Source organism: Pseudocercospora fijiensis, assembly GCF_000340215.1.
Source record: "Pseudocercospora fijiensis CIRAD86 unplaced genomic scaffold MYCFIscaffold_7, whole genome shotgun sequence".
Taxonomy (NCBI): Eukaryota; Fungi; Ascomycota; class Dothideomycetes; order Mycosphaerellales; family Mycosphaerellaceae; genus Pseudocercospora; species Pseudocercospora fijiensis.
Window position 1 is genome coordinate 1,751,391 of NW_006921538.1, and position 13,742 is coordinate 1,765,132.

At 50.8% G+C, this 13,742-nt stretch overlaps 4 protein-coding genes across 4 annotated transcripts; 3 read left to right on the plus strand and 1 right to left on the minus strand.

The window, feature by feature from the left end:
* Nucleotides 1-498: 498 nt before the first annotated feature.
* MYCFIDRAFT_31682 (uncharacterized protein) lies at nt 499-1,882 on the plus strand (the record flags this gene model as incomplete). Its single annotated transcript, XM_007930600.1, has 5 exons — nt 499-586; nt 733-767; nt 854-1,047; nt 1,210-1,534; nt 1,607-1,882. The coding sequence occupies 5 exons, from the start codon at nt 499-501 to the stop codon at nt 1,880-1,882; spliced, it is 918 nt and encodes a 305-aa protein (XP_007928791.1).
* Nucleotides 1,883-4,869: 2,987 nt separating this feature from the next.
* MYCFIDRAFT_56644 (uncharacterized protein) lies at nt 4,870-7,283 on the minus strand (the record flags this gene model as incomplete). The annotated part of the gene is made up of 2 exons (XM_007930666.1): nt 4,870-5,733; nt 5,871-7,283. The coding sequence occupies 2 exons, from the start codon at nt 7,281-7,283 to the stop codon at nt 5,041-5,043; spliced, it is 2,106 nt and encodes a 701-aa protein (XP_007928857.1). The 3' UTR covers nt 4,870-5,040.
* A 990-nt stretch (nt 7,284-8,273) lies between these two features.
* MYCFIDRAFT_86794 (uncharacterized protein) lies at nt 8,274-9,395 on the plus strand. The gene is made up of 3 exons (XM_007931013.1): nt 8,274-8,390; nt 8,470-8,711; nt 8,771-9,395. The coding sequence occupies exons 2-3, from the start codon at nt 8,514-8,516 to the stop codon at nt 9,170-9,172; spliced, it is 600 nt and encodes a 199-aa protein (XP_007929204.1). The 5' UTR covers nt 8,274-8,390; nt 8,470-8,513; the 3' UTR covers nt 9,173-9,395.
* Nucleotides 9,396-11,017: 1,622 nt separating this feature from the next.
* MYCFIDRAFT_155976 (glycoside hydrolase family 47 protein) lies at nt 11,018-13,742 on the plus strand (the record flags this gene model as incomplete). The annotated part of the gene is made up of 1 exon (XM_007931014.1): nt 11,018-13,742. The coding sequence occupies one exon, from the start codon at nt 11,018-11,020 to the stop codon at nt 12,812-12,814; it is 1,797 nt and encodes a 598-aa protein (XP_007929205.1). The 3' UTR covers nt 12,815-13,742.

Below are 13,742 nucleotides of genomic sequence, written 5' to 3' on the forward strand. Positions count from 1 at the left end.
ATGATGAAAGTCAGACAGCGTGCGCAGTACTTTTTCGGTGACCGTAGTCTTGAAGTCAACTCGTACCGCTCGACGGATGCTGGTGTTTTTCACGGGTTACTCCTTCTGGAGATGCCGGTCTGTCTTGGAGAAATGTGGTTCTTGATGAAACTGTGCACGCTGTGTCTGCTGCGAGAGTATGGAGTCGTATGATGGGGAGGAGATGGCGGAGAGGAGATGCATTGTTTGTTTTTCTGGCTGCTGAATGAGGGAGTGTATGAGGATATGGTTATGGGAAAGGAACTTGAAGGGAGGCCTGAGGAGCCGGCGCGAGCCGAATCCGATTCTGCCGAGGCAGGCACTGAGCAACAACCGAAGCTCGACATCAACTTCATCCATCTCGAAAGTGATCAAAGAATTTACAACGATACAGCTTACCAGATGATACCCAGATCTGGGATATCTGTTGACTGAGCGCCTCAAGCCCGACGGATCCAGGACCACGGCACATCACCCAAGATGGCATTCGAACGAGCGACAGCAGTCCAACAGGTGGATTCCCACACATACGCAGCAGATTTCAAGGACGATTGGTGTATAGGAGCAGGTCAGTCGCAGCCTTGAAACGTCCATGCAGCCTTAGTCTTGTTCTCCGGCCTATCTGCTTCCACTCTCTTCCACCATCTTTCCGGATAACGTTCTCGAGTTCGTCGGCGGTTCTTCGCGACTTTTCTGACAAGCGTGGGTCTACAGTTCCACATGGGGGGTATGTCACTGCAACGGTGCAAGTAAGTGTGTCCCACAACTCGATCTCGCACGTGAAAGGGTCTACTTAAACAGACTGACACCTCTGCCCTTTTTCTCGTCAAACCAGAGAGCAGTCAAGAAACACTTCGATACCACTCTCGCCAAGCAAGACCAACCACACACTCTTGCACTTCATCTAGACTTCCTTCGCAGAACCCAAACAGGTCCTGTCAAGATCTCCATCCAAGATGTCAAGCTCGGCCGACAGACGTCAGTCGTCCACATCACACTCTCTCAAGATGGGCGTGAAGAAGTTGTTGGGTAAGAGCCCTTCCTCTCCCTCAACTCCACGTCCTCAACACACTCCTTCTTCCTCTCTATCCAAACACTCTCTAGACTTCGACTATGACTCCTCAAACTACTCATCCCGTCGCCCCTCCGCTGTCGACTTCGACATGCTAACTCAACTCCTCACCGCAAAAGCTACATCACAAACTCCAACCTCTCGAAAGAAGTGGGCGTTTCCTTCGACACGCACTGGACAGCCCATCCCGAGCGCATACCGTTAACCTCCCCTCTCTCTGCCCTCGAAAAAGGCCAAGACCCAAAATGGTCTGAACTCCACGAATGGCCGAATTCAGCTTTCAGAAAAGCCACGCGACAACTCCGAGCCTGGTTCCCCCGTGACGGTCAACCCAGACAAAACATCTACGATATGTGGACATGTCTCCGCGATCCTTCCGAAACCTGGACGAACGAGAAACTCGGCTTCTTAGTCGACATGTTCCCTCAAGTCTGCGAAACCTTCGTCCTCGAAGGCCAAGAACATCAAAACCAATACGATCCTCGTGTTATCGAAAACTTCCCTTCCGTTCAAGAGTACAGGAAATTTACCAGAAATCGTGTCCCGTTTTGGTATCCGACTTTGCTGCTGAATTTGGAAGTGAAAAAAGTTTTGCCCGAAGGAGGGGCGAAGTTTCTGTTTACGAGGTTGCAGACGAAGGTTATTAGGAATGGGAGGTATGATTTGGAGATTATTGTTATGGATGAGAAGGGTGAGATGGTGGCGCTTAGTCATCATGTTTGTTTTGCGCTTTCGGCGGAGAGGAATTCGGCGGGGAGGAATGGGGGGAAGAAGGTGGTAGGGAAGTTGTAGATAGGATGATATGTTAGATCGGGAAGGAATAGAATTATTTACACGCATATGTTGAGTCGTTGAGAGGGATTCATTTTGAGAGAAACGGGTAGCTCTTAAGAGACTTGTTGACCGTAGCTCCTCCGTAAGCTGTAACGATTCTCTACTTCTCTCGAGCTCCGGTCCTGCATCTTCCGTAGTCAAATCATGGCAGAGTGTTGATAGAAAATGAATGACATGTTGATGTTGTTGTCGGGTGCGTAGCCGGTCTCAAAAGTACGCATTGTATTTGCTTGGCAAGCAAGCAACCTACTCGACCACGATATCCTCCCTTCTACCATGCGATTTCAGCACCACCCGCAGCGTCGCGTAAGAGGACTTTATAACCTACTCATAGCCTGATCTGCACGAAATTCCGACGCGATGTCTACCACCGAAGCTCATTGAAGCGAAACACACGATACCCATCGACTGACCCGTCGCCCAGGTAGATACGAGCCATCTACAGTACAATGCCCCTATGTCCGCGCCGCTCGGGAACACACAAGTCGACGAGGGAGCTTTAGGACGTCCGTCGCGAAAATCATCGCAAGAGGTGATTCACGGCTACAAGATTAGACATTGTTGTTTGAGTATTGAGGCATCGGGCTAGGCGTTGTCAAGTGTACCGCTTAGAAACAATCCGAGGATGGCGTAAGGTAGCTCGTGCGAGCTAGATTGTCTGCGATACCATGGAATATTTTCGATGATCTGTCCTTGGGGATAGGACTTGGGCTCGATCGTGGCCCTGGGGGTTTGCGTTGGATACAGAATTGTGCATAGAGACTGGAGCCAAGTATTTTATGATTCACCAAGGGTGTGTTCTTGAGCTGCGCCGATGTTGAATGGTCGAAGCTCTCTACCGGCCGAAATAGTAGATTTCCGGATGGATGAGATCTTGTATGCCAAGTGAATTCACTTACGGCCTAGATGTCTGACAAATATGCTTGACGATAACATCCTCAAGGTGCAAAAGACCTCTTGCCTATCAAGCTCTGGTGGTGAGGCCGGACTTCGTGCACCGCCTGAATACATACATGCAGATGAGAAAGCTACACTGACTTTCGTGTCCAAGTTTGCCATGCCCAGAAAGCGGCCTTCCTGTAGCTTTCCAGCTAATCAATGCAACTCGTCAGGTGCTGCAATCATGCTCTATGCAACTGAGTACCTGTCTAAATTGTGATCGAAAAATGCCCCGGCTCAAGATCGACTGCTTCTGCGTCTGGTGAATTCACGGCGTTCACCTGAGCTATATGCAGCTCAAACCAGGCAACGCGCTCCTCACCCCACGATCCACCAAGATTGTGTCAGCATATCGATGACGACGGGAGAGCAACCGCCAGCCGCATTGATCCACCTCCACCGTTCGGCTGGACCCTTCAGCCTCGTTTCACGAACCAAGATGACGTCTTTCATCTCCGCCAAAACATATACACACGTACTTGAATGCACCCCACCATCTGGTTCAAGACTGCCAGATCATTTCCAGAAGCCTGTCAAAACCTACTCGGAAGAAATAGCGCATCGAAAGTCTGGCATCTTTGTCACCATAGTCAAGAGGTCGACACGTAAAAAACCTTCAGATCGGTGAGATCTTCATTGCATGTGTGCGGCCGCTAATAAATGCACGACTGACCAATTAAGCTCCGTCGATCAGTCTCGGTGCAGGATCGATGGGCGAGATCTTCCAATGAGTCTCTAGGTAGGAATGATGATGAGGTGGATGATGAGTCTTTCGGTAGTACGATCCTCACAACTCCAATAGATATCCTCAGAAATGAGCCAGCTTCATTCATTGAACCCTCTCTTCTCTTTTCCTTCATCAATTCACACCTCCAAACCCCCACACACCACAATCCCAACCATTCACCATGTCTTCTTCCGGTCCTCAACCCAACCAAATCCCCAAATCCGGCTCCCAAGACTTCGGGCACAAACAGCCAGGGAAAATGTTTGCGGGCTTGGAACAGTATAAAAGAAATGATGGACCGGCTTCGCAAGCGCGACGAGAGAGTTTAAAGGATATGAGTGCGAAGCCGGCTGGGGGGATGGTGGCGAAGTTTTTTAATAGGTATGTATGCATACGTGGGATGATGGGTGTGTGAGAGAGGAGAGTGACCTGTGCTGATTTGATGGTGGGGTGTTTAGTACGTTTAAGGGGGATAGTGGGAAGTGATTAGTAGGCGTGGGATGAGGGTGATGATGGGAGGGAGGAGGAGGATGAGGGGAGGGATAGATTATGGGTGATGGGAAGGGTAGGACGTTTAGAGGAACGGATGAGATATATGATACAATGGCAATGTCATGAAGGTTGTGAGATGTTACATGGCAGCGATTACGCCTCCTACGGAGATCATCTCCTATGGTTTTTTTTTCCAAAAAAAATTGCCTTAAGAGCACTTTCCTCCTAACTTGGGAACAAGGTGTTCATGCTAGCTAGCGGGCAGAACAAAGCATACCAAATGAGGTCAAGGCGGACCATGTTATTGCATAAAGATCACAACAGTCGCTCCTGTACGAATCTTGACATTGAACCTTTCGCCGTACGATACGAGGATCAATTCGAATCGGAAACGATGGGTTTCAATCCAGGGCATCAAGGCCGTTGACCTCGAAGCTGTCGTCAAATTCACCATCATAGCACTGCAAAACATCCAACAGCGTCAAAATTCAGACTTATATAACACGTCGAATTGAAGATATACCTATCTCTAGGCTCTCTCTCTCTCTCTCTCTCTCTCTCTCTCTCTCTCTCTCTCTCTCTCTCTCTCTCTCTCTCTCTCTCTTCCTCCTATCCACCACACGAAGGAACATGGAAGGCATTGCGGAAGATAAGTTTTGCTTTTTTTCTTCTTTTTTTTTAACAGAATTCCCGCGTAAGTAGCAATCTCGACTCTGTGATGAGAGTCGTGTCCGGCCGGGAAGAAAAAAAAAAGAATTGGAAGGGTGTTCAGAGTTGCTTATATGTTCGTTCACATAAGAAGTTGGTTTGTTTCCTGCCAAGTGATCTATCTCTAGGAGGAGTTGAGGTTTCGTTTCTATGAGAGCACTCGGTCAAAATTTTGCATCTGAGAGACGGAAGGTTCTAATAAGCCTTGCAAACCTTTCTAATTCCATTTGGTCGACCACAATTTTCTTTTTCACTCCTGACCCGCATCGCCCTCCTCCATTTTCCTCAACAAGTTTTCGATCTTGCGGTGCTCGAAATTGAATCTCGGGTATAGGAAGGGCCGCAAATCAAAGCGGTTGTCGTCTGGGGTGTAGGACTCTAGGTAGAGTCCGGGAGTCATCGTGGTCATCTTGTGTCGATTGATGGCATAGTAGAACATGAAGTTTCTGACTTTCTCGTACACCTCCCTAGGTTTCCTCTCACTCCACTCTTCAACGAGACGCTCAAACATGCCCACATAGCCCAATTTGAAGGTCTTACGTAGACGACCGAGGATGGAGAGCTCGTCGTATGTGAAACCCATATCTGCTTCGTCGGATTGGACATAGGTTTCGGTAATGGGTTCGAGTTCTGCGGTGGGGACTGCGTCCAGGAATTCTTGGAGGATGGGAAGCTGGAAACTGTGTTCGGCCCATTTGATGAAGCGTTTGAGGTCGGTTTTGGAAATTCCGCCGATGGGGTTGATGTCGGCGGAGCTGCAGTCGTATTTTGTGAGGTAGCCGCGAAGACACTCGTCGACGTTGGCGGAGCCGAGGACAAGTAGTGAGCCGGGCTTGCCTCGTGACCATGGGTTTAGTTGAGCGAGTGCGTATGCTAGCACCATTCGGGACCTTGACTGGAAGTTCTGCAGGGCGAGGTTTTCGGTTTGGCTGCCGCCGTGCACCTGCGGGACATAGGTCAGTAAGTGCTCCATTCTAGCCACTCCGCCACGAGGGACGAATGTGGACTTGCGAGGTGCGACGCGGTCTGCATGGCTCATGTTGCAAGACGGAGTCGATGCGGACATGCTGGACAACTCACCTTGAAGTGCGGCTCCTTCCCTAGGACACCTGTGACTGTGCCGTGCAATGAAGCCACCATATCGTCAATATTGGTGTCAATATGGTGAGCGCCAATTGCCTGAGCAAGTTCCCTGGCTCTTGTACGAGTCTCCTTCGAAGACTGCTGTTTCATGCCCATGAAGGTGGTGACGAAGATCTGGTTGCAGAATTGCTGAGCAGTCAAACTCTTCACGTCTTTGCCGTTGCATAAGCGCGTTGCGTCTTTGATGACCTCTTGGTTGCCGTTCTTGATTTCCGCGACAACCATGCGGCACATGCTAAAGACAATCGTTGCAGTGGCACAGCTGTCAATGCCGCCGCTGAGCGGAATGAGATAGCCGGCCTGGTTTGAGCGACGCAGATAATCCCAGATCCAGCAGGCAGGGCCTAGTGCAATCTCTTCTTCCGGCAGATGATAGCGAGGCTGTACTATTGAAGTTCTCTTAACTCGCAGAGTGGATGAGTGGCTGCAGAGTTGAAAATCCACTGCTATTCTCTCCAGGCGGTGCACGTCGTCAGCCTGTGCTTGCACACCTCGGCTTCGTGAGGTCCTGAATGGCCAAATTTCGTCGAGATCGACGACAGCCGCTTGAACCTCTACATCCTGCAGAGAAAATTGCGAACCTTGTGCCAAGATGTTGCCCGAATTCATGATCATCGCACAACCATCATAGTAGAGGCGATCGCCGTCACAGCCTCGCTGGTTCGAATACATATAGACTCCACCAGTCTTCGCCGTGGCTTCCAGCATCAGGTTGATACGTGTGTCAAGCTTACGAAGCTCGTGATGGCTGCCGCTGGAGTTCAGCACGATGTCGATGCCTGCGAGGGAGTATTTTGAGTGAGGCGAGTTCGGGGTCCACAACTCCTCGCATGTTTCCGAAGCGAAAGAGGCGTCCAACGTCTCGAACAGGATCTCGCCTATGCGTGCTGTCTTCTGATTTTGGAGTCGCGTAATGCTTTCTGGCAAGCGATAGTCCTCGACTCGACCTCTCGGCCAGGCTGTGAAATATCGCATCTCCCGGAAATTGCCATCGTTGCAGAGGTCCAGCTTCGGTCTGATGGCAAGGACTTTGCCATTGAGTGCGATGACCCGCGCATTGTACGTTGATCCTCGATGCGAAATGGGCAGCCCGAGATCGATGATGATGTCTTGGCAGTGTGGGTGGGAGATGATTTCGCATGTCACGTCCCAAGAATGCGAGTAGACATCTTTTTCGAGAAAATGGTCGAGGAGACCATAGCCAGGAATGCAGAGCTCGGGTGTCAGGATCAGCCTCGCGCCTTTCCTCTTGGCGATTTTGATAGCTTCAATGATGCGATCTCGGTTGCCGTCATAGTCGAGCACCCATTGATTCAGCTGTGTGGTCGCGAGGACACATTTCCGAGTCATGTTGATTGTTGAATGCTTCCACGATGTTTTGTCGGTGGCAGGGGTGGCAAAAGGAAATGGATACGGGCATGGACAGGTGGTCGAGCGATGTGGGGCCGGTCACCAGCGTCGCCAGTTGGAAGGAGCGACGATGAGCTTAGTACAAGCCTTGCCTGACTTCACTTCTCGACGTCTATCAGGCAGTCAGCATGTGATTGCTGCCCTTCCCTGCATGCGTGTCGGCAAGACTGCAAAGCAAACACATGATAATGGCGGCGCTATGGCCTCTCATCAACTCGGCAGCAATGCCGCAGCATGCATGTTGGCCGGGCCGGGTCGCCGACTGCCGGCGAACACAGAGCGTGACCGACGCAGGAACCATGGCGACGACCAGGAATCGCACTCGCAGCAATGCAGACCTGCAGATGCGGCTCTGAGCTCGTGGGCATATCATATCCGATGGCGATAGGACTAGCGTAGCTCCAGCAATTTGTGCCTGCCTGCCTCACTGCCGATGGTCGAGTTCCTGCTTTCCACTTTCCATTCAAAAGTGAGGTGGTTGTGGTTGCCGTGAGACCTTGGGCCAATCAGGTGGTTGCACTTGCACGTACTGACGCAGGTAGCGCACCCCGATGCAGTTTGGCTTTCCTACACCTCTCACGCCGCGGACACCAGATCTGCAGCACAGAGCCGCCCCGCGTCGGCTCGCACATTGACAACGACAGTGTGAGCCATTGCCGGGAAGGAGTAGTCGCGACAAAATCATCGCTCGCCCACAACAGGCAGCAGTAGGACCGAGGTGGTGCAGTACATGTGTATAGGCGCAATCAAAAATGTAGAGTTCTGTCAGGATCCTGCCGTCGCCCGGCGCCAATAAAGCAGCGTTGGCTTGGAAGCTTGCACCGAAGCACGGACATCGCACTTTCTGCCATGCCATGCCATGCCATGCCATCTCGTTGCCGCGCAGATAAAGCTGGCAGGCGTCGCCTGCCACCTCCAACCGCCATCCCATCCTCCCTCGTCCTGCTCGCAACCTCATCCACGAGCTGCACAGCATCTCCAGCGAACACGTCCAGCTTGATTAGCATCTATTGCTTAGCACGCACGCTCAGAGCACTTCCACAAACAGTGCGTGCCTCGCCCCACGTTGGCCTGACTTTCACGCCATGCCATGTCCATGTTTGCTGACGCCCTTCACACGCTGCAGATCCATCTTGCCAACCACATCCACCACATCCACGCCCCATCACCATGTTCTCCTCCGCCCTTCTCCTCGCCGTGACGGCTCTCTCTGCCGCCGTCAGCGCTCAGAACTACTCGACTTCCGGCCCTCTCACCATCAACCCCAGCCAGGTCGCCGATTCGCTGCGACAGACGTGGTGTCGAGCGCAGACTTACAACTGCCCCATCCTCTGCGGCGGTACTGCCAGCCCCAACACGTGCGATCCAGTAAGTCTCCACATTCCACGCCATACCTGTTGAATTATCATGCTGACCACTTTTCACAGAACCAATTGACTTACGTCTGCACTTGCTCCAATGGCAACAAGCCCAACATCTCTGACTACCAATCCACTCTGCCCTTCTACGTCTGCGAGCAGTGGAAAGCCAACTGCGTGGATAGCAATCCGAACGACCTAGACGCCATTACTGGTTGCCAGTCAGTCACCTGCGGTAAACAGACTGTGAAGGCCGCTACTGCGAGCTCGACCTCCGCATCCTCCAGCGCCACTGCATCATCAAGCGGGACCTCCAAACCCGCCACCACCGCCACCGCAACTGCCTCTTCCTCCGGTGCCGCTTCGTCGGCCACTGGATCTAGCGCTGCTGTTGCCATGCACGCTGCCCAGAACTACGGCACTGGCATCTTTGTGACTGGACTGTTGGCAGTCTTCGGTCTGGCTCTGTGAAGAGAGGATGTTTCGCTTTGACAAGAGAAGGATGAAGGTGGTTTTCGATGATTGCATTACGCCTGTTGATTGTTAGCACGCATTCAAGACTTGATGGGTCACGAGATACGGATGAGCATAACTGTAATAGTCATTGCCAACTTGTATTGTTGGAAAGACGCATAACAAGTAAATATATTTGCGCGTGAAAGCGCGGCGACGACGACAGCATTGACATTTGAGCAGACTTGATCGTGCCTTCTCATTTTCATCTTCATTACACACTCCGTTGATACGCCGCTGACCTTGTACAGTTCAAATAGTCAAGTCGCGATATCGACTGTGACTTGATTCGTGCAGATTTCATGTCTGCTACCATCCTCTTCACAACTGAGAGTCCTTGAATGATACCATACAGCTTGCACTAACCGACTCGAAATGACATGACATGAAGTGAAAGACGCTCGGCCACGCACGCGTGGTCATCCCATCGCTGCTCAATTGTTGGTCGTACGGGACGCCCGCGGCTGAAGGAGTGAATCAGTAGTCTAAAAGCCTGGCAGATCATTGGATAGGCTGGGCCGAATTATATCACACAGCTCCGACATGTGTCTGCCGATTACCCCACGAACATCTATATATGCGTCCGAGGACTTCTACGTGCCTTCTGTGTGACAAGTCTTGTATGTAGATCAATGCTTGAAAAGATGTCTAAAAGCCGAATCGCACACGGCCTGTTTCCTGTTCAGGAAGTTCGTTTCTGTCTTGCTGTGTGTATATATATATTAATTAGCTGGGACACATCCGAATCCAGGACTATTATTTAAGAAAAAATTCAAAATTCGAAAATAACACTTACCTCTCCCCTCTAAAAGAATGAAATCCTTCTTCTCTCTCCTTACCCTAATATTATATAAATTAACCGTCTACAGTCTACCTAATCTATTATAGCAAAAAACCTTCTAGCGGTAACGGTCTTAGCGTATAAGGTATATAAAGAGTATAATGTCTTCGTAACGTCTTCGGGACAAACTTAGATTATAGAAGTCTTACTAGGCGTAGAGATTAGTAGTAGAAGTAAGGCAAGGCAAGCTCTTTTATATAGTTATAAAAAGTCTGTTATTATTCTTACTTCTCCTAGTGCTTGCTATACCTTAAGGCTAGACGTTAGAGTTTTTTGCATTGTGTTTGTTAGCTTTGTCGGTATTATACGGTAAATTAAGACGTGTTGCGGGCTTTGTACTAAATAAAAGTAGTGTCGTAAGAGTTAAGATACTAAGATAATTAGTTGTTAGAACTATCGATATATATATAGAGACCTTCGATATAGCGAAGATAACGCATCGGTTCGCCTCGCCTCGCCTTGCCTCGCCTCGCCTCGCCGTAGTTGCCATCTCTGACCCTAGCAGCGGGAGCTAGTGCTAGCGGCGCAGCGTGCAGCCAAATCCACTGCCAAGATGAACATTCCTTAGCGCAAAGTGGAGCAAGTCCAATGATGGATCGTGCCAAGACCTCCCTCAGAACAGCTCCTCCCGATTCCCGAAGCACTGGTGAAGACCTTTCTTTCCTCTCGCGCTCTCTCAATTACCATTTCTCAGTTGCACATCGACCCCGAGGCCCTGCTACCCTTACTTTGCCAGAACTCTATGCATTTCTTGCCACATATGGCAGAGCTCGTATTCGGAGGCCCGAGGCGTTCGTGCACCAATCGGTTTGCCGACTGAAGGCGAGCGTCTTGGCGAAGTGCAACTTTCAGGAGACGCTACTTGATTATTTCACGACTCATTATTGCGTAGCAAGCATTCTTGCTGGCCATACCTCGCCTCGCCCTTCCATTTGCTCAACATGCTACTCTCTCCCACTCGCATGGTCACGTATGTCGTGGCGTTCACTCTTTTGCTTCTGTTTTTGCTGCATCTGCCTTCGAGGCTACGGCAACAGCCGGCGACAGGCGAGGTCTACAAACTGTCTCAGAATACTGTCCACAATCAGACTGTATTCAAATGGAGCCAGAGGAAGGAGCATTATCCTGTACACCAGTACTACCCCCTCCCGAAACCATTGCTGGCGAGATTGCCAAGAGTTCAACATGTCTTTGGCAAAGAGAACGCCACTACTTCTGCCACGCGAAGACAACGTAGAGCACAGATCAAAGGCGCTATGCAGCGCAGCTGGGAAGCTTACAGACAACGTGCCTGGATGATGGACGAATTAGCGCCTGTTTCGGGATTGAACAAAACGACGTACGGCGGTTGGGCTGCCACTCTCGTTGACTCTTTGGACACTCTCTGGATCATGGATATGAAGCCCCAATTCGAGGAGGCTGTGAATGCCATCGTGCAAATCGACTTCACCTCTACAACAATGGAGACCATCAACCTCTTTGAGACTACCATTCGCTACATGGGTGGATTCATTGCAGCCTACGATCTCTCGGGCGACAGACGACTGCTGGACAAAGCGTTGGAGCTCGCCGACATGATATATGCTGCGTTTGACACTCCTAACAGGATGCCTATTCTGCGGTGGGACTTTCACGCAGCAGCGAGAGGAGAGAAGCAAGTCTCGCCGGACCATATAATCCTTGCAGAAATCGGATCCTTGTGCATGGAGTTCACTCGACTTTCGCAGATTACCAATGACGACAAGTGGTATGATGCTGTAGCGCGTATCACGAACCTATTCGACCAACAGCAGGGCCTCAGCCAGCTGCCCGGTATGTGGCCTCTGAGCGTAAACGGAGAGCAAGCCGACTTTCATACTGGCGGTACATTCTCTCTGGGCGCTTTCTCGGATTCCATGTACGAGTATCTGCCAAAGATGTACGCATTGCTTGGCGGCTCGGAGCAGTATGCGCGCATATATCGATGGGCCATGTCTACTGCAACACAATACATGCTCTACAGTCCGATGATCAACAAGGAGCATCACAAGATTTTACTGCCCGGGATTGTTCATGTGGAGAATGGGAGCTACACCCTACAGCCAGAACTGCAGCATCTGGTCTGCTTTGTTGGAGGCATGCTGGCAGTAGGAGGCAGGCTGCTCGAGAATGAGACTCATGTCGATCTTGGACGGCGAGTTACCGATGGCTGTACGTTTGCTTACAGCCAATTTCAGACTGGTGTCATGCCTGAAAACTGCAACCTTGTTCCGTGTCCAGGCTTGAGCCAAGATGGATGTGCATTTGACACCCCGACGTGGTACGAAGCGATCCTCAAAGACGCTTTCTTGACACATGATCGTGGCAAGAAAGCCCCCACGCTCATCAAGCAGTTACGGCTGCCATATGGAGTGTCTTCAATTCGGGACCGGAAATACCATCTTCGGCCAGAGGCTATTGAAAGTGTCTTTGTACTCTATCGCATCACGGGAGACACTTCGCTGCAGGATGTTGGCTGGAAAATGTTCCGATCTATACACTCTCACACTAGGACTGCTTATGCACACGCAGCTATGGAGGATGTGACAGATGCTACCGTACCACTTATGGACAATATGGAGAGCTTTTGGACTGCGGAGACTTTGAAGTATTTCTATCTGCTCTACTCGGATCCCGATGTCATCAGCCTGGACGAGTGGGTCTTCAACACTGAAGCTCATCCTTTCAGGCGACCTGGTCATGATGCAAGGACCAGCCCATGGTATTTGTGGTGGAGATGACGGGCTTCGACTTGGGCGGTGGTCCATATGTCGACCTGTCGTCCCCCAGCACCCACCAGAAGTCTTCCACAAAGGCTCGCTGCTCTTCGGGCGCAGGTCTAATTGCATGATAGCGACGATTACCAACAGGAGGGTATCCATCTCCAGGGTGGCCGTCCATCATGACCTCGCCGGCCTCCTTAAGGATCGCCCAGGCGGCAGCAACGTCCCAGATCCAGAAGCCGCATTCCCAAAATGTATTTTGCTGGCCTGCTGCTACTCTGCACATCGACAAAGCCGCGGATGCAGTGCATCGCAGAGAATCGGCGAAGCGGCCACCCGTAGCTGTCGTTCGAGCAAGTGTCGAGAAGATCTTGAGGTTGAGCTCGAAGTCTGGACGTTCACGATCACTCCTGAATTCGATGCCAGTGCAGGCGGATCTCATTGCAAAGTCGATGTGCTCAGCGGAAGCTTCTGCTTTCCGTTGCTTCCAGATATACACCTTGACCGATTACTGCAGTCCATGAGCTCTCCTCGAAACGGATTGTAGAACCACGCACACGGAAAGTACAGCACCGACGATCACGCCGATCGATCTGCAAACTTCTGGAAAGCCATGTATGAAATTGGACGTGTCATCAACAGGGTCGAGAACGAACGTCGGCGAGTCCGTGATCGCGAGTGTGAGAGCGGCGGAAAATTAATTATTGGTATGGATGGTCACCTTATGGCGAAAGTAAGTCGGATCATCGATTGCACTGCATTGCCCGGTTGTTTCTCCTTTCCTACTTTCCATGGAAAGAAGGTGGTCTGAAAAACTGAAGATATGAGATGATGGACTTCTCTTTTGAGGCGAACCAGTGCCGTAGATGTATTTCGTACATCTCAATGCAACTCCGATGTACGTTCGCGATCGTGCTAGTTGTGGGGAATTTCTGAGCTTGTACGG